Raw genomic sequence first — 18,525 nt, 5'->3', positions numbered from 1 at the left:
TGTTACCAACCCACTGTAAATATACAATGAGAAAGACTTCACATATACTTGTACCTACTAAAAGAGAATTAGAGAAGACCCGCCTCTTCCTGCTGAGTCAAAATGGCAATGATGTTCAATTCTAGATCACCATGATCAGCAAGAACCAATCCTTGTTTGGAATTTAATATGATCACATGTAACGAAGTTATGTGGAAAGAGAGGGTAGTCCATTTTTGCATGCTTCAAATAAATATACAAATAAATAAGGCCTTAACTTAAACCAATATAATTATTCACGCTCGTGTAATTCATATATGCATGAATATGTCTTAACCATGCAAAACACTGACGACCCATAAAACTTAAATGGAAAACTGAGCTACCAGTTAGCTCGAATTCCCAAATTTTTATCCTTTCAATTATTGGTGTGAATGCTGTTATTACTTGTTACAAATGGGAGAATTGAATATCTCCATATTACAAGAATAAAAAGAAAAAAAAAAAGATTAAATAATGTGTTTCAAATTCCGCCTTAAACTGACTATCTGAGCTCTAGTATGTCCCAAGAACACCTCTGATGAAATTCAAAATCAAAATTCAAAAATAGGTATGCTTCAAGGCCGGGTTTTTCCAATAACCACCAATGTCCACTTTCAGACCATTCAAAAGGCCTGTCGACATGGAAATAGGAGGCCAATGATGGCTTATTTTTCACTATTCTGGTCATCACCAAAAGCTATACCAAATATCTGCCTGTACTCTTCAACGAAGTGAACATTAAGGCCTTCTTTCACATTGGATGCAAGCTCATCATAATCCCTCCTGTTCGCCGAAGGGAAAATAATGGTCTTCACTTCGCCCCTCCTTGCTGCTATAGTTTTCTCTTTAACCTGATTTGTTTTAACAGAAGCAAACTCAATAAGTTTGAAGGCAGTACAAACAATCAATAACAAACAGATATACCATCAATTGGGCTTGAAAATTTGAAAGCACATGACCCGATGTGTAGCAAAAGATTATTTCACCCTTTTTTAACACCTATAATCTAAATTCAAAAAATATTATGGGAAAGTTGCAAAATGTCAAGTTAATGAATCACAAAACCAAATGCATGCGTTAACTTGCCCCAGTCTCCACGGGCTCAAGTGGAAAAAGAACAGTAAGAGATGTTAGAAGAATGTTACGAAGAAATAGTATTATGCTTAGCATACCCCTCCAATTGGGAGAATTTTTCCCGTTAGAGTGACCTCCCCTGTCATTGCTAGATCCTTCTTGACGGGCTTGTTCATAGCAAGGGACAGCATGGATGTAATCATGGTGCAACCAGCACTTGGCCCGTCCTTCGGGGTGGCACCGGCAGGAACATGGAGATGAAGCTTGGTATTGGCAAAGTAAGTGCTATCTGGTTCTTCCTTGAGCAAAATTGCCCTAGCAACAGTGTGAGCAATCTGGGCACTTTCTTTCATAACATCTCCTAGTTGACCAGTGAGAATGAGAGCTCCTTTACCATCTCCTTGCTCAACCTGGCTTGTCTCTATGTACAGGGTGGAACCACCCATAGCAGTCCAAGCAAGACCCATCACAACTCCAATTGGAGTTCGGTCAAAAATTCTTTCAGCATGGAAAACAGGTTTGCCAACAAAATCAGATAAGTTTTCTTTGTCAACCAATACTTTCTCAACAGTCTTTGTTGCTTCTTTTTCATTAATATTTTCAGACTCTTTTGCATCCTGTATGGGAAAAAAAAGATGCGAGTATATGAACTCAAATTTACGTAATAAAGCTACCTTAGCAGACAAAATGATCAAAATAAATTAAAAAGAACTATAATTGTGGTACTTGCACTCATCTCCTCTCCCACTCCCAGAAGAAAGTACTTATGTATAACGTATTTCTTATCTTTCCTCTCTCTTTCAAAATCCTATTCTTCATCTGTGAAGCTGGAAACAAATTGTGATATTTATCTTTCTTAGTGTACAAACAGATGACCAATTAATTTACTACACATTAAAAAAGAAAGAGAAAGAGGGCAGAAATTTTGTGACCGATTACTAATTTATCGAAACCTAATTGTTTCTAGGGTATCACTCTGCCTGTTAGTTGATCAGCTTGAAGGTTCACCTTAATTGTGTCAGATTCCAAAGATGATTCAATTTCTTGATCATGACTGTTACCCTCCACTGATTCAACCCCAGACTGAATCTTGCTGTCATCTGTATTCTGAACCACCCTGATCACTTGTTCTACTTCTGCTTCATTAGGTTCAGTGGCTTCATTTTCCCCTGATACTCCTTGTCTGACAAGTTTCAGAGCTATCTGTCAGAACACATAAAAAGAAGTTCAAGCTTCAGTGGAACTAATGTGTTATATACAACTAGCATTCAAAACCAATGTAATCCGATTCCAAGGATTAAAACCTTAGCCAAGATCAACATCTAAAAAAAATTTCCAAATTTGTAGTGGAATATTGTAAGACCATATATTAGGGCACATTGTCGCACCACAAACTTCACAAGCACTATCTAGAGTGTAAACACACCTTGCGGTAAATCTTCTCTATCTGTTTTTGGAGATTTCGAACACCTGATTCTCGGCAGTAGTTTTCAATAAGAGCTAGAAGAGCTGCTTCAGTCACTTCAACCTGAGATTTATAATTTGTAGTATTATTACACTGGTACAACTAAAAACACAGAGCATGAAACACCAGATAAATAAGAACCTGTTCAGGTTTAATGCCGCATGATTCACGTGTGCTCTTCTCCAAATAGTCTCTTGCAATATGCATTTTCTCATCTGTAATATATCCGGCAATGGAAATAACCTCCATTCTGTCCAAGAGGGGGTTAGGTATCATCTCCACAACATTTGCTGTGCAAACAAACAGAACCTGTAATAAAAATTTTAAGAAGTAAGAGAAAAAGCCCTTAACAATTGCTACTGCTGCCAGATAGATGTACAATCAACAAACTACAAGACTAACATATAGAGAGTACCTCTCCCCAACACTGGTATAACTAACCTTTGATAGATCAATAGGAACATCAAGATAATGGTCTAGAAAATTTGCATTTTGCTCTGGATCAAGAAGCTCCAACAGAGCACTTGCTGGATCACCAGCATGCCCCCTTCCCAACTGCCATTAAATAAAATAATATAAAAGGAAAGGAAAACTACCACAAATGATAACCCACTCATTAGCAGCACAGAAAACCATCTGAAAGTTGAAAGTCACCCAAGAGAGTAGAATGAAATCACAGAAAATAAGGCTACCCAATACTTATCAAGCCAGTAAAACAGCCTTGTAGTACCTTGTCAATCTCATCAATCAGAACAAGAGGATTTGCTGTTCCCACATTTTTAAGGCATTGCACCATCTTTCCCGGCATAGCACCAATATAGGTTCGACGATGCCCCTGGACATAAATTTTTGGAATTTACCAACGGATACAACTGTATGTTATCACTTTAAGTATGTGTATTGATGTTCACTCAATATAATGAGGTTTAACTACCTTAATTTCAGCGACATCGGCTAACCCTCCTACAGAAAAACGGAAGAACTTACGATTCAAAGCACGTGCAATTGAACGACCAATGCTGGTTTTGCCCACCCCAGGCGGGCCAGAGAGACAAATGATTTTTCCTGTTATTGTCACAAAATCAAGAATAGAAAGCATAGAACAAGTTAAGACCAGCTCAAAAAAAAGTCTACTCCGTAACATGTGGCTTGTGAGTGCAATGCCCTTGAAATTAAGCAAGAAAACCACATCAACCTTGTGAGGTTCCTCTTAGTTTTCCAACAGCAATGAATTCTAATATTCTTTCTTTTACATCAGTCAATCCATAATGATCTTCATCAAGAATCTTCTGTGCATGAAGGACATCAAAATTCTCATCACTGCAATCAAAATTGGAAATAATTAAAACCCCATTGATACAATAAGCATGATAAGCAATTCATATTTTATCATATTCCGATTTAGCTTTCTAGTCACCAGCAAACTCTTATCAATCTTAGTGCAGACATAGCATGATACAAGTAAGAAATTAAAGACCATTTATCTGAACTAAGTTAACTAACAATTGGTTGAATGATAAGCAAACCTGAAGTTTCCCCAAGGGAGTGCAGTCAACCAATCCAAATAGTTGCGAGTCACATTAAATTCACTTGAACTTGCCTCTAACAGCTGCAGTTTTGTAAGCTCTTCTTCAATAACTTGCAAAACATGAGGAGGGCATTTTTCCCTGTTTGGTTCAAGCCTTTCTCTAAACTTAGCTGCAGCATAATTGACAAAGAAAGTGTTAATAAAAATGTCTATAAATACTTTAGCTGCCCTTGTATAAATGTTTTCAACTTCAATTTAAAAACTCAAAAGAACACGGTAACAGAAAATTAAATTATACAATGTATATATACACACTGGAAGCTGATATGAAGTGAAGTATAACATCACAAATGACCATTCCATGTTTTTCTTCCAGATGTAGGATGACAAACAAATGACCATGGAAGAGAAAAATCATATCATTAAAACTAGATAACAACTTTCAAGTTTGTATAAGCAATTAATAAGTCACAAATCTTGACTCGTGGCATTGCAGATCTAGGTATTTTTTTTATTTAAAAATAAATAAAAAATTCACATTGGCAAGAGTACTCCATTATGAACCTACCCTATAAAGAGAAAAGGAGAAAGAAAGAAACCTAGTATGTTATAATAAATATCCTAGTAGATTATATCAAAGATTTAATTGACTGACTAACCAGACAGTGCTGTTTTATCATCTGTCTCCAATCCCAGTTCCTACGCAAGAAAAATGTACAACGCTTAAAGTTGGATCTAGAAACACATGGGCTTGAAAGAAGAAATGCTTGCCAGGTAAGATATAATAAACACAAATGAAGACAATGGAGCCAAATACCTTCTTTATTGCTTTAAGTTGCTCATTCAATAAGTACCGGCGTTGTTCCCCACTTATCTTCTCTTCAATTGCTTTTGCAATGGATTCCTAATTATAGTGCAAAAAGTAAAGTTCAAATACGGATTTAACAACCATGAAGTTCAGCACATATGCAAATAAAGCAATGGCAACAAGTACCTGAATCTTGGTAATTTCTATTTCTTTCTTTACTAATTCCAGTGTGAGCTTTAATCTCTTATACACCTGAAATATTTCAGAATTACATAAGCAGCAACTTAGATGAAAAAAAATATGGTCTTGAAATAGTAATCTTTCTGAAAAATGTTCATAATATGGACCAACTCGAATATAAACTCATCTCAATACTAATCACCACATTGAGATATGTTTGAATGATACTCACATCTAGCTCTTCAAGCACTTCTTGGCATTGCAATTTGTTTGCACCAGATATGGCAGCTCCAAAATCTGCTAACCTTGGGAAGTTAAAATCACCTATATGCTGCATGTTGGGAGAAAAAGAAAAGGAAAGGAACAATTAAATAGAGAAATAAAAACACCAAGTAAGCAAAATCTTAATGTGTAAATATATGTCAACTACAACATGCAAGAAATAATATCAAGCAAAAGAAAGCAAAGAAGTAGGATGGTAGAGTTTCCTGCACAGAAAATTAGAAACAGAACCCAGAAAGAATGCAAATGGCCAGAAAAATGAATAACTGTCTGTATTGAGTAGCTAGGATGTTCGAGAGCCTAGTTCTCTCCCTTTGATTACACACTCAATCAGTCCATAACTAACTAAGTACCCTGTACCCTCCCATATACACATATACCTTCCCTAGCCAAGTACCCTGTACCCTCCCATACACTAGCATCTCTCATATAACAAACTATGCCAGCTCAGTACCCTCACTGTTACTGCCCTTGCCTCTACGCGCGTACACAAAGGTTAACGGTGGCCTATCAATACCGCCCCCTCGAAGTCGCACCTTGTCCTCAAGGTGAAAGCTGGGAAACTGGTCTTGGATTACTCGAAAATCCTCCCAAGTGGCCTCAAATGCAGGAATGTTTGCCCACTTAATGAGCGCCTGGGGTGGTGCTTTGTGGGTGCCTGGCCGAAAATCCAGCACCTCCTCGGGTTCCAGAATCCATTCTAAATCAGCGGTCAGACCTGGTGGAAGCTTGGTGGCTTGTTGATTAGGTCCCAAAGCAGCTTTCAGCAGCGAAACATGGAAGACTGGGTGAATTGATGCATCTGGTGGAAGCTGTAAACGATAAGCGGCACTCCCGATCTTTTCTGTAACAGGAAAAGGGCCAAAAAATCTTGGGGCCAGCTTCTCATTAAGTCGTTTGGCAACAGTTCTTTGCCTATAGGGCCGCAATTTAATGTAAACGAGGTCTCCTACCTCAAATTGGACATCCCTTCTCTTTCTATCCGCCTGTGCCTTCATTTTTTGTTGAGCCCGCAATAAATTCTGTTTCAACAACCCCAGAATTTCGTCTCTCAATTGCAGATTTTGATCCACCGCCGATACCCGCGTGCTGGCTGGTTCATATCGGATTAGAGGTGGCGGGTCGCGACCATAAACAGCCTTGAAAGGGGTCATTCCAGCAGCTGAATGATAGGCTGTGTTATACCAATATTCTGACCACGGCAACCACTTCGACCACTGGCTCGGTTTAGAGCTTACGAAACATCTGAGGTATGTTTCGAGACATCTATTCACCACTTCTGTTTGGCCATCTGTTTGTGGATGATATGCTGTGCTCCTCTTCAACAATGTCCCTTGTAGGCGGAAAAGTTCCTTCCAAAAAATGCTGATGAAGATTTTGTCCCTGTCAGACACAATTGAACGAGGAATTCCATGAAGTTTGATAATGTCTCTGACAAAAACAGCAGCCACCGTTACTGCCGTGAAAGGGTGCCGAAGTGCTATGAAATGCCCATATTTGCTTAGGCGATCCACCACTACCAATATTGAATCAAAACCATTCGACATGGGTAGTCCCTCGATAAAATCCAGCGATATATCTTCCCATATTTGGTCTGGAACAGGCAGTGGTTGAAGTAACCCAGCAGGGGATTGGGCCACATATTTATTTTTTTGACAATTACTGCATTCAGCCACAAATTTTTGAACCGCAGACCGCATCCCAGCCCAGTAAAAATCAGCTGCCAGCCGCTGGAACGTTTTAAAAACACCAGAATGCCCCCCTATATTGCCGCTGTGATACTCTTGCAGTAAAAGAGGAATAAATGGTGATGACACGGGCAGTACCATGCGTCCTTTAAACTTCAAACAGTCCCCAACTAGCGAGTAACCACCGCAATCCTTCCCTTGCTTCAAATCCTGCATTATCTTGCAAAGAGTTGGGTCTGAAACTACGTGTGCCTTTAAATCAGGTATGGATACAATGCTGGGTATCGAAATGGCAGCGAAAGTTATCTCACTGTGCTGCCTAGATAATGCATCAGCCGCACGATTTTCTGACCCCGGCCTGTACTGTATTTCGAAATCATAACCCAGCAATTTAGTTAACCACTTTTGATGTTCAGTTGCCACTAATCTTTGTTCCAGCAAATACCTTAGGCTTTTTTGATCTGTTCTTACAATAAACTTCCTTCCCAACAAGTACGGTCTCCATTTTTGTATTGCTAGCACTATTGCCATTAATTCTCGCTCATAAACAGATTTTGTACTAGCCCGAATTGAGAGTACCTGGCTGAAAAAAGCTATGGGTCGCTGGTTTTGCATCAAAACCGCACCCAATCCTGTCCCAGACGCATCTGTCTCTACAATGAAAGGGGCTGTAAAATCTAGAAGTGCTAACACAGGGGCTGTACACATAGCTGCTTTGAGGGTCTTGAATGCTTCCTCGGCTTCCATATTCCATCCAAAAGCATCCTTTTTCAGCTGGTCAGTTAACGGTTTTGCAATCTGCCCATACCCACGTATAAACTTTCTGTAATAGCCCGTCAGTCCCAAAAATCCTCTTAACGCCTTCAATGATGTAGGAACCTGCCAGCTTTGCATTGCCTCAATTTTCTTAGGGTCCGCTGCCACGCCCTCAGCTGATATGATGTGCCCTAAATATTCCACACTTGGTTGAGCAAATAAACACTTTTTCTTGTTTGCATATAAACAATGCACCCTTAGTTGTTCCAGCACTATCTCAAGGTGACCCAAATGTTCCTCAAGTGACCTGCTATACACAAGTATATCATCAAAAAATACTAATACAAATTTTCGCAAAAAAGTACGAAACACCTCATTCATTAGGCCTTGAAATGTGGCTGGGGCGTTGCTAAGGCCGAAAGGCATAACTAGGAACTCATAGTGTCCCTCGTGAGTGCGAAAAGCAGTCTTCTCCACATCCTTTGCTGCCACTCTTATTTGATGATATCCCGACTTCAAGTCTAACTTGGAAAAGACTGTGGCTCCATGTAACTCATCTAAGAGCTCGTCTATCACAGGAATAGGGAACTTATCAGCCACCGTTTCCCTATTCAAAGCACGGTAATCGACGCAGAACCTCCAGCTGCCATCTTTTTTCTTCACAAGTAGCACGGGACTAGAAAACGGACTGGTGCTTGGTTGAATAATTCCTGCTTGCATCATTTCCACAACCAGCCGCTCTATTTCATTTTTTTGCGCTTGAGCGTACCTATAAGGCCTCACCGAAATAGGCCCCACCCCTTCCTTCAACAAAATCGAATGTTCCCTTGCTCGTGGAGGTGGAAGTCCGGATGGCATAGAAAAAACCAGCTCAAAACGACTGAGTAATTGGGCCCACTGGCAGTGGCGTTTGTGGCTGTTCGTCGATTACCTCCGCTGCCAAATTACCCAGCTGAACCCAAAACCCAATGCCATCGTGCTCTACTGTCTGAATCATCGCTTTCAAAGAGATGGGAGATTTACACAAACTCGGATCCCCTTGCAATGTTACCCAAACTCCAGCCATTTCAAAGCGCATCACCATCGTTTTCCAATTCACCTCCATATTACCCAAGGTTTCTAACCATTTTATGCCCAATATGACATCCACCCCACCTAAATCCAGCGGGAAAAAATCAGCGACAACGCGCACAGCGCCCAAATCCAAAGCTACTTGAGAACATATTCCCTCCGTTCGAACTTTGCCACCGGTACCCAGTAAAATGCCATAATAGGTGGTGGGTGTAATCGGAATACCAGCTGCCGTTACCACGTCCATCGATAAGAAGTTGTGGGTAGCCCCACTGTCGATAAGGACCGTCACTGCCTGCTGCCCAATGTGTCCCGCCAATTTCATGGTATGGGCTGATGTTATTCCCACCAAAGAATTTAATGAAAGGGTGGCTAATGTTTCCTCAGAAACTAAGATTTCTTCAGAATCAGGTGTTGGGGGAGGAGAGTCGGATGGGGAACTGGCTTCCTCTTCATCCAAAATCAACATCACTTGAAGAAGCTTCTGGTCGCATTCGTGCCCGCGGTGATATTTTTTGTCGCATCTGAAACATATTCCCCGTGCCTTTTTTTCTTGGTATTCAGCTTCTGTCAACCGGCGGACTGGTGGGTTTCTTGCAGTTTTTACAGAAGCTTGAGTCGCGCCAAACGAAGATGATGAAGGTTGTTGAACGGTAGTGGGTGCTGGTTTCGGGAATGCGTAGTGCATGGGTGGCCGAGAGGGAACAATCGGACTTAGATTGGGCCTGGGTGTTGAAGCTCTCGGTGTTTTGCCCGTTGTGAACAGTTGGTGGCCCTCCTCCACTCTCTGGGCCGTGTCCATGATCTGGGCCAGCCCAACTGGTTGCAAAATATGCAGAGCTCCCTTAATTTCTTCCTTCAGACCTTTGACGAAGCTGCCTTCGAGGATATGCTCCGGCACGTCGGGAACTCGTGAGGCCAAAGCTTCCCAACGGAGGCGATAATCACGAACTGTGGACGTCTGGGTAACTGACATGAACTCCTCCGACACCGTTCCGATGGGAACTGCGCGGAACCGAAGCAATAATTGATGCTTCAAACTTGCCCATGAACGAATGGGTCTCCGCTGGTTTTCCCACTGAAACCAGGTTAGGGCATCACCTTCCAGCCCAACAATGGCAGCTTCTAGCATCTGAGGTTCCGCTAACCTCGTTAACAAAAAATATCTCTCCGCTCTGCAGATCCAGCCTTCTGGATTATCCCCCGAAAAAAGTGGAAGCTCCATTCGTGGAGGTCTGTAGTCGGTTCCGAAAATCTGGGTCGGAAGCAATGTGTCCGGAACGGCCGTGGACGGTGGAGCTCCCGGGTGTGCGATCGGTGAAACAGTCGACGGAGGTGAGCTCGGATGCTTGGTCGATGTAACGTCGCCCTCTACTGCTTGTCGACCACGATCGATGCTTGCTGCGGTCGAATGCGAAGTCATCTTCTCCGACTGAGGTAACCACTGTGCCAATTTCAGAAGTATGAAATCCATTTTCTTCTCGATCTCCAGTAATCGCTGAACCTCTGATTTCAGCAAGTCAATCTCCTTCGGAAGCTGCTGGAATTCAGATCGGACCTCCTCCAAACTACGGGTAAATTCCGATTGAACGGCCTCCAAGCGATCCTCCACCAGCTCAAGTTGTGAATCCTTCTTCGGTCCCATGGTCTCGGTGGCTCTGATACCACTTTGGTAGAGTTTCCTGCACAGAAAATTAGAAACAGAACCCAGAAAGAATGCAAATGGCCAGAAAAATGAATAACTGTCTGTATTGAGTAGCTAGGATGTTCGAGAGCCTAGTTCTCTCCCTTTGATTACACACTCAATCAGTCCATAACTAACTAAGTACCCTGTACCCTCCCATATACACATATACCTTCCCTAGCCAAGTACCCTGTACCCTCCCATACACTAGCATCTCTCATATAACAAACTATGCCAGCTCAGTACCCTCACTGTTACTGCCCTTGCCTCTACGCGCGTACACAAAGGTTAACGGTGGCCTATCATAGGATTATGGCCAAATAATACCTAAAAGTTTTTTTTTAAAAAATAAAATAAAAAATACCATCCTGCACTACTTAGTTGCAAAAATATATCTCAAATAAGCATGTCTTCACCAAGCAACCCATCAGAAAGAAGAACACTTTTAATCAAATATCCAAAAACAATACATAATAACAGTAAGTTATGGTATGTACTTCAAAATTATAGATGTCAAAAGGATAGAATGAAAATGCAATGGTAAAGGTTAAAGAAAAAATTGCTAAAATGGACTCAAAACAATAACTATAGGAAGACGTTATTTTAGTTTCCCAACTCTATCTTCATCTCTAAGGTTGCAAATGCAGTTGTCTCAATGTTCACATCACTGACACATTTTCCCTGGCATGGTCGAGAAAGAATAGGACCTTATAACTTACCTAATCTTTACCTACATATTTCCCTTCCCCATTCTTCCACTTCCATTTCCTTCTTCCTCCATAAATTAGCTGGTATAATAATATTCCAAGATTGAATTTAACCACCAATTTTGGATGTAAAGAAAAAACCAAAAAAAAAAAAAAAACTTAAGACCTAAATTCCAACATCCATGCACTGGTTCATTTGCACGAAAACACTTATATGAAACTGAAACCTATACCTATGTACCTAGGATGAGAAATCCAATAAATGTGCTATTAACCGTTTAAAAGTTCATCCACAGTACATAAAATCCATATACACACACACAGCAAAAGTAGGGGCGAAGACATCCACAAGAACTTCAGAGAGAATAAATTGAGATTAAATGCATGATTTAAATTAGTAGAAAAGAATAATAACCCAACATATCCAAAAATATTGAAAAGAATTGCACACCTGAGTGTATGTCTGGACATGATCCCTCCAAAGGGAGCTAGTCTTTAGAACATCTCTTAGAGTTGATATCACCTCAAATGATGTTGCCTTTATAACATCATCATCCTTGTTATACGGTTTATCCTATAATTAAAGGTAAAACTCAGTGAGAAAAACAAAGGAGTAAACTCATTTTACAAATACAAGTTATAATAAGAATCGTGGAGAAACTAGAAAAAATATGAACAACATGCCTTAAGATGATCAACTTTTACAGTAAGTGGTTCCTCGCTAACCTGTCAAAACCAAACCAAAGGTTATCAGCTTGATAAGTATTTTCACATACAAGACAAAGTACAAATTTGAAGTTGAAGCATGCACAAAGGATAGAACTAAGACAATAAACAATGGTGTTATATATCACCTATCAACAGACTATTTAAAGTTCATGCTTACTGATAATTTCTACCCACCATCTCTGTAATGCGAAGACGCCTGTGACCAATGAGGATGACCTGGTCTCCTTGGATACTTGAGATCTGGCATATAATAATAAAGCAAAAACACACCACTAAGTGACGGGTAATTTTAATGGATGCATTTCACCAGTTAGTTCTCACCTATGCAAATTCAATACCTGTGCAAGTGTACCAACTTCGTGAAGACGATTAAATAACTCTTTCCCTTTCAGGTCATAAATGTTCTTATCAGTTTCAGAACCAGATACAAAACTAGGATCAGTCCCTGGCTCATCCTTAAGAAGGAAAGCTCCAGCATATGGAGCTTGCCGTTTTCGACTATCTTGTAAAGCTGCCATTAGTTTCGGATCCTACAATGAAAGTATATAAATTAGAGATATCACAAGTTCATGGTCTTTTCCATTTGACAGTTAATAGAATGGGATGTAGAAACGCAGTCCTTCCATGCTTCAGAAATTTCAATGATAAAAATGACTGAACAAAAAGAGAAGGTGCCAATGTCTAAAACAAGAATTAAAAGAGACCCAACAAGTTTCCATACCTTGACAAAAATTGGCATGTAGAATCCTGGAAACAGCGGCCTATGGGGCAATGGTAATGCTATAACCTGTGACAGTAATCCGGGCAGAAATCATTTGCAAAAGATAGAAAAATAGCCAACAAAGAGCCAATGACGCTTGGAAAGGAACCATATCATCTTACAAACAATTCAACGAAATGTATGAAAGTGTCATAAACCTCATAGTCAGAAAGAACTGCAAAAATTAGTTTCCTGAACTATGCTATTTTATATCTATCAGGCAGTGATTAAAACATCCCATAAGTGCTTCTACTAAACTGCAATAAAATAAAATATCTGGGTTGGATGCTTGGTAACCTGTTTCAAATACACCTTCCCTGATCAAATGAACAGAAGACAAACCAAAATCTGTTGAAAGACGTTTGTACGCTAAGAGTAGATGGAAGAAGAAAGAAGTTACAGCAATGAGAGGAGTGCAAGGATTAGTAGGAATGATTTGACAGTGAAAGCACTATGCTAAGAATTTCAGATCATCCATTTGTGCCAATAATTTTAACCCTTTTCATATTTAAAAGACTTTCTCTTCTCAGTCATACCAAGCACAATTCCACTTCATTTTTCATTTGTCAGTGATGTACCTCTATATCTTCCTATCAAACATGACTACGATAGTTTCTTCAAATTCTTTCTTTCCTTACCTCAACTTCAAGTTTTCTCACCAAAAATGTAACCCCTAAAACAATTAATTAAAATTTCAAACCAACTGGATTAATTAATTATATTATCCTGACTGAAGCAATTACAATCACATCACATATGGCTCCAGAGTTCACTACACCAAATACAGGGCCACTGAGCCAAAAAAACAGAAACTTTAAAGTCAACCAACCGTTAGATAATCTTCAGGTCTAGGGTTCGTGGACACAATTGCGGAGGAAGGCTTTGCCTCGGCCCCTGACTCCGCCTCCTTGACCTCGGCCTCCGCCACTGGCTCCGACCCATCACTCGCGTCCGAGCAAAAAAATGCACGGCAACCCAGATTACGATTTCGCCCAGTAAAACCAGTGAGCGAGCTCAAAACACGAAGAAACGGCGCCGTAGACCCGGCTGAGCCTGTTCGGATGCTGTTCGGAGCGAGGCTGTGGACTCGGTTCTGAAGGCATGAAGAGGAGGAGAGAAGCTTCAACATTTCGTTGCGATAATAATTGAGACAAGTCAGGCGAAATTGTGTCTGTTAGGGTTTTGTTCTTATGTTTGTCCTAGGCGGTTTTAGTGGTTCTGATGGCCAAGAACCGCCATTGATACATCGAAGAAACTAGAAGAAAGAAAGACCTTCCTGTGTGTGTTTTCTCTTTTCCAGTTAAAGCCCTCCCAAAACCCTTGAGTAATTGTTAGTTGACCAAACTGCCCCCAATGTATAGATATAATTACGAATTCGGTATAGTTAACTGTGTCACAATGTGAACTCTCTAAAAAAGATTCATTCAAGTAAAAAAAATTCGAATACTTTTCTCCATTATTAAGAGTATATGTCTTGGTAAATCTATATTTGCGGCATAAATACTTAAAGTTTTGGAAAAATATCTAACATAAACCTAATTTTTTTTAGTAGGGAAAATACTCACTATTACTAAAAGTGTAATTCTGTCCAGTTCCATTAGTTAGATATATTAATGTGATACTAAACTTACACGTGTCATTTTTTATTGGTCTACCTAACAATTATTTAAAAAAAAAATTTAATTAATTTTTAAATAAAAAATTAATCAAAAAATATATATTTTATATCTAATTTTAACTTTAAAAAAAATTAAAATTAAAAATCATAAAACTATACCCCTCATTAAAATTAAAAATCATAAAACTATACCCCTCCCCCCCCCCCCCCCACAATCTCTATCTCTCCCTCTCCCTCTCCCTCTCCCTCACCTTCCCACTCAGCCTCTTCTTCTTCCTCGGCACCAGCAAGCCACTCCTGCCTCTTTTTCTTCTTCAGTTCTTCTTCTTCCTTTATGTAGTGGGTGGAGATGGAAGCTTTTCCGGTGGCCATCAAAGGAGGAGGCGAACGGGGCTTCTGCGATGTCAACGAAGTGAGGGCTTCTCCGCCTGGGTTCTTCTTCTTCCTCACCACCGGAGGTGACGAGGCTTGGAGCAGCAATTGGGTCATGGGCGATGAGTGAGGTTAGGGTTTCAGATTCGAAATTTGGGGTTGGGGTTAGGATTTGTATTAATGATAATGATGGTGGTGATGATATTTACGAGTAATGGGTTTGTATTTTATTTGGATATTTAACTTATTTGTTGGCTGATTTGGGTATTGATTGAACTAGGGTTGCATTTTGGTATCAAAAATTTTAGGTTTACATTTGATTTGAGAATTGAAATTTTTAGGTATGTATTTGATTTGGGTATTTTGTAATGTGTTCTTGAAGAATTTTGGATGGTTAATGGTTTGAGTGTTGTTGATGATGGAAAGTAAAGTTTTATTTTTGTTTGTTTTAGTTTAATTTAATTTTAGATTTTTTAATTAGTAAAGATTTTAAATTAAATCAGATTTAATATTTATCTTAAAAATTATTCTTATATAATTTTATTACATTAAGATGTATTTTTTAATTTCTTTTATATTCAAAATATTTTAAAAAATATATTTATGAGCTGGACCAATAAGGACATGACACATGTTGGTCCAGCCATCACGTAATGCAGACCTAACGAAAGAGTCTGACGGAATTACACTTTTAGTGACATTGGGTACTTTCCCTACTAAAAAAAAGATTGGGTCATTGCCGGGTATTTTTCCCAAACTTTGGGTACTTATGTCGCAAATATCCCTTTAAAAATTAATACTATTAGTAGAAAAAACATCATAAACACAATATAAATAAAGTCATAGATTGAATCTAAATAGAGTAAATCACTGCTAAAATAATAAATATTTTAAAAAAAGTGTTTTTGCGGTAAATATACTCAATATCTTCAAAATGTTACATTTTTATACCCAAACTTTTTTTTTGGTAAATATACTCAATATTTTTAAAAGATTGCACTTTTATAGCTATTTTTTATTATTTTGATAAATAATAAGAAAGTACAGAAAAAAATATAGGATTTTAATTATTTTAAAATTATTTTCTCTTTTTTATTCCTTCTCAAAAGTAATTATTTTAAATTTAGCATTAATAAATGTTTTATTAAAATTAATAAAAATGATTTAAAATAATTAAAAACTTATATATTTTCATCAATTTAAAATATAATTTAAAAAAAATAAAGGAAAAATATAGATTTAATTATTTTGATTAATTGTACTAATCTTAATTTTTTATTATTATTTTGAAAGTGAAAATAATTTAAAATTTTAAAAATAACTAAAATCATATATTTTTCATTCACTTTCTTGTTATTTCTCAAAATAATTTTAAAAAATAAGTATAAAAATGTAACATTTTAAAAATATTATATGTATTTATCGCAAAAAAAAAAATTAAGTATAAAAATAAAACATTTTAAAAACATTAAATATTTTTAGCCCTCATTTGCTCTCTAAATATAATCACATATTTTCCCTTTATTATATACATAATATGTAAATATTTGCAAACGATACACTATTTATACACCAGATTGGGCTGGTCTTTGATCAACATAATTGATTGAGAAAGACAAGAGACTCACGCTTGGTGAGAGAGTCTCATTTTGAGAAGTCAAACTGACCCAACTTATCAACTAATGAGGTTTGGATTTGTGAATATTAGTGTAATGGACACTATTCTTTGAGAATAAGAGGACAAAAATAGAGAAAAATAGCAATAGTTTTATGAGATTCTTTCTTTCATAACTGCTTTGTATTCATCCCACATACTTACGTTTTTAGTCAATCTCTTCCTCCTTTCTTTTCCTTTGCTTAAGATTAGGCAATCATATATGAAGCACACTGTTCTTTTGAATGATTTGGTTTTCTTTCTTTGGAAATACCAGCCCTAAGAAGTGCTCTCACTATATTTCGTACACTTACACTATTATTATAATGAGTTATGATGATTAACAAAGTAATATGTTGGTGGTTAATATGTGGTCCTTTAGTTGATTCGGCCGTCCAGCATTGATGAAAATTGGTAAACACGATGTATATATATAATACATTTAATATAATATGTTTCATTAACATTAATGCTCTTTTAGTGAAAGTTTATCATTTGGTGAGTATTGTCGAGAATAAGAGGAAAAATGAATATATATATATAGATATATATTAAGAGTTTTTCAATCCAATCAAGATCAAAAGCTATGCGGCGGAATTAAGTTCAGGCCTCTTCAATGGAGAAAGATTTATATTCGTGGATTGAAATTTTTAATGAGTTTCAAAGTTTTTTAATTATCTCATCAGTTCTTTATGTCGACAAACGGTAGCAATAGGTATGTTTATTCATTCAAATTGTAGAGTTTTTTCTTTTTGTATTTGTTTACTGTTTTTTCCAATTGAAAATTTCATTAATTCAGTTATGCTCTATTCATTTATGTATTTCATTTTAGGATTAGAGTTACATTAATTTAAGTCCTTCTCTTACGAATTTCCATGAAAACACGTATAACTTTTGGTCTATTTTATATTACAGTTATGTGAATCTTATTACATTCAATCACCCTTCTTTCTTTATACATATTCACTTATAAATCATCTTTGGGATATTGTTTATATATTGTTGTTAATTTCTTTGATTTCTACTATTTCAAAATCTGAAATTTTACCTTATTATCATCAAATTTCTCCATTGTATTTCTCCTTTAGAATTATAAAAGTTATTGTAACATCCTTGTAAAATTCTTTATTGACATATTTGATAAAATTAGCAAAATTAATTATGGAATGCATTTTCAAAATATATTGTGTGGTATTTTCAAAATGGGTACACTACAAGAAAAAATGTTTTTAATAAAACCGAAAATGTGTTATCAAAACATACGATAACACTTTCTGATGTGTTAAGACAGACTATGTTATCGTAAGTCATGGTACTTTACATAACACTTTATCAGTGTTATACAGATATGTTATTGTACTGTCAACGATAACACAATTTCTGTGTTATTTTAATATATAGATAAGTGTTTAATTATGTTATTTATAGTCGATTATATAACACTTTTTTTGTGTTATACTACACTTTTTTTGTGTTATACTACACTTTAGTATAACACATTTTTTGTGTTATGCTATACTTTAGGATAACACTTTTTTTGTGTTATACTACACTTTAGTATAACACATTTTTTGTGTTATACTACACTTTAGTATAACACGTGTTATATTAGCTTAGAGAAACATAATCTTTTTTTACTTACACAAAACTAAGAAAACAAATATGAAAGTTGAAGCCAAATAAGGTAACATAAATAGATTTTTATTAATTACTCAAATATAATTACAATATTTAGTCTACTAGTCTAGGCTTGAGAAATCATATTACAACATAATTTATGCCCAATTCAAATTCCTTTATCACTAAATACAAAACAAGAAATGTATACAAAAATTAGTGAAATACATTCTTCCATTCTAAAGGCCTCAACTACAAATGTTGTCAAGAATTGCTCCAAAGAAATCATCTCAATATACCTGCACATTGTAAAAAAAAAGTCCTTTTATTATTAAGAACATAAGACTTAAGCCAGTTTCCACCTGTAAGCATATAAAGTTTAAATAAGCAACTCAACTCAACTCAAGCAAACATCTCTTTTATCATACATAGAATAAGCATAACGGATTAGTGGAAATAAAAGTTTAGATATACCTAAGGAAGAAAAGCTTTTCTAATGCCAAAATTTGTA

At 37.2% G+C, this 18,525-nt stretch overlaps 1 protein-coding gene across 1 annotated transcript; it reads right to left on the bottom strand.

Moving 5' to 3' along the window:
- Positions 1-340: 340 nt before the first annotated feature.
- LOC133788397 (lon protease homolog 1, mitochondrial-like) lies at positions 341-14,046 on the bottom strand. The gene is made up of 20 exons (XM_062225866.1): positions 13,583-14,046; positions 12,715-12,780; positions 12,332-12,523; positions 12,168-12,233; positions 11,949-11,990; positions 11,716-11,838; positions 5,309-5,407; positions 5,083-5,148; positions 4,906-4,992; positions 4,748-4,787; positions 4,087-4,258; positions 3,756-3,880; positions 3,495-3,625; positions 3,291-3,395; positions 3,002-3,115; positions 2,702-2,869; positions 2,522-2,623; positions 2,104-2,298; positions 1,194-1,712; positions 341-872 (listed from the first exon to the last, which is right to left on the bottom strand). The coding sequence occupies exons 1-20, from the start codon at positions 13,880-13,882 to the stop codon at positions 687-689; spliced, it is 2,898 nt and encodes a 965-aa protein (XP_062081850.1). The 5' UTR covers positions 13,883-14,046; the 3' UTR covers positions 341-686.
- Between the last annotated feature and the right edge of the window lie 4,479 nt (positions 14,047-18,525).

The sequence above is a fragment of the Humulus lupulus genome, chromosome 7 (genome assembly GCF_963169125.1).
Source record: "Humulus lupulus chromosome 7, drHumLupu1.1, whole genome shotgun sequence".
NCBI lineage: Eukaryota > Viridiplantae > Streptophyta > Magnoliopsida > Rosales > Cannabaceae > Humulus > Humulus lupulus.
Note: the sequence above shows the minus strand (reverse complement) of the source record. Positions and strands in the feature narration are given on the sequence as shown.

Coding starts and splice junctions, on each gene's coding strand:
- LOC133788397 (XM_062225866.1), bottom strand. CDS start 13,882: ATGTTGAAGCTTCTCTCCTCCTCTTCATGCCTTCAGAACCGAGTCCAC. Junction 5,149..5,308: donor AAGTGCTTGAAGAGCTAGAT/GTGAGTATCATT, acceptor GAAATATTTCAG/GTGTATAAGAGATTAAAGCT. Junction 1,713..2,103: donor TGGAATCTGACACAATTAAG/GTGAACCTTCAA, acceptor TTTCCCATACAG/GATGCAAAAGAGTCTGAAAA.